At 43.5% G+C, this 1,760-nt stretch overlaps 1 protein-coding gene across 1 annotated transcript in view; it reads right to left on the reverse strand.

The window, feature by feature from the left end:
• Positions 1-244: 244 nt before the first annotated feature.
• The window catches only part of LOC101623237 (keratin-associated protein 13-1-like), a 21,080-nt gene continuing 19,564 nt past the window's right edge, over positions 245-1,760 (reverse strand). Inside the window, exons 2-3 of the mRNA XM_012730721.1 lie at positions 624-745; positions 245-340 (exon numbers count right to left, since the gene is read on the reverse strand). Of these exons, the coding sequence (XP_012586175.1) occupies positions 245-340; positions 624-745 (218 nt within the window). The remainder of the gene's footprint in view (positions 341-623; positions 746-1,760) is intronic.

Consider the following 1,760-nt stretch of genomic DNA (forward strand, 5'->3'; position numbering starts at 1 on the left):
GAAGGAGATACACACACACACACACATACATATATATAAATAGATAAATAAATAAATCTTAAAAAAAAAGCAACTGAACTTTTATTCTTCCCTAGGAAGGATATATACATATATTCACATACCTACATACACATACACATAATTAACCTAAGTAAATTCACTCCCTTCTTCCTGCTTGGTTAATTCCGAAAACTTGGAATCCTCCTAACCCATTATTCATACTGAATAATCCCACCTATCTTCCCTAATCTTTGCTTAAATCTTTACAGTCCTGTTTCTGATTTTCCGCTAATCCGGGGCTCCTCAATTCAGCATCTTCGACGTGTTGTTCTGGATGATTCTTTGCAGAGAATCATGTTCACCTGAGCATGGTGTAACACCCGGAAGTATCTCAGGCCTCGGCACCCTGGATAGTTGCAGCACCTCTCCCGCCCGCCACACAAATTCCCTTAGGCAGTATGTCTCACACACTTGTGCAGGGCAGAATCTGTTCTGATGGAAAAACACTGTTCTCGTTTCAGGGAGTATCCTCTCTTGGCATAACAGAGAACAACATGGTGTGTTTCAATTTCAAACGTGTCTCCTCCCACATTTTCACTGCTCCCCTGCCTGACTTAAAATACGAAGCTGGTCATGTTCTTCAGCTGGTCATATTCCTCAGCTGCTGAAGCTTTCCCATCGCCTTCCAATCTACATGTGCCCAAGTGCGGAGCCCAGCGATCCGCTAGGTTTCGTGATGGCGTCGCTGCCGGGGTCCAACCTCACCTTCAAACTGTACTCTGTTTCTCTCTCTCACAAAAACTCTGGCTTCTGAATGCCTCCTACTCAAGAACATGCTGCTTCTCTGCTCTGAATATTCTTTCTCTGTCCAGATAGTTACGATATCCTCACTTTCTTTTTCTTCTAAAGATTTTATGCATATAGAACTGGGGTGCAAGCGGGAAGTGCAGGGGCAGTGAGAGGATTCACCAGAGACAGAGTGGGGAGCAGAACAAGCAGATCGAGGAAGTACACTGCTGAGGGGAGCAGCGGGCGGGTCAGGAGAGGTCTGCTGCACCATGTGGGTCACCTCAGGGACTCGGAATAAAACACACACTGAAGCAGCTGCAGCTAGCTTACCCGTTACTCCACCAGGGAGGGCCAGGTCTTTCCTCACTTTCTAACCATCTCCCAGGAGAAATTGGGCTCCCTGTTCTGATATCTACCACCCCTGTTGAGTCCTATTATTTTCATAATGACTTGGCTTTTTAGACTGTCCTTAGACTACAGCATTTCCAAAAACAATAAATCCAGCAAAGTCTCAATTCCCCTCACAATCAGACTTGCTTGGCTTAGTCCTGCACCTACTCATTTGCATGCTATGATGATTATAGCATATACCTCCTATGCAGTTCTAAAAATGAGCTCCTTGGGAGATACCTGTGACTTCCCACCACCTCAGTTCCTACCTCCCATCTTGGATCAACATATCTGGCTATTTTTAGCTCCCAAACATGAAAAATCCTTTGCTTTCCGATCATGCCAGCACTCAGCTACTTTGCCACTTGTTATAGAAGGTGATTGTCTTCTAGGACTCCCAAGTCTTTGATCTCACCTGCCTCAATTTTATTTCTTATGTTTTCTCAGAATGTTTTTTTCTAAAAACTTAAATTCCATTTCCTAGGTATTTAGTTTGTGCAAGTCATCCTATGATCGGATTCCCAATTATCTCACACCTGGTATCTCTATGCCCTAATTTTTTTTATTTAAGATTTATTTAT

This window comes from Condylura cristata, unplaced genomic scaffold, assembly GCF_000260355.1.
Source record: "Condylura cristata isolate star-nosed mole 26May11 unplaced genomic scaffold, ConCri1.0 scaffold00003, whole genome shotgun sequence".
In the NCBI taxonomy this organism is placed as follows: Eukaryota; Metazoa; Chordata; class Mammalia; order Eulipotyphla; family Talpidae; genus Condylura; species Condylura cristata.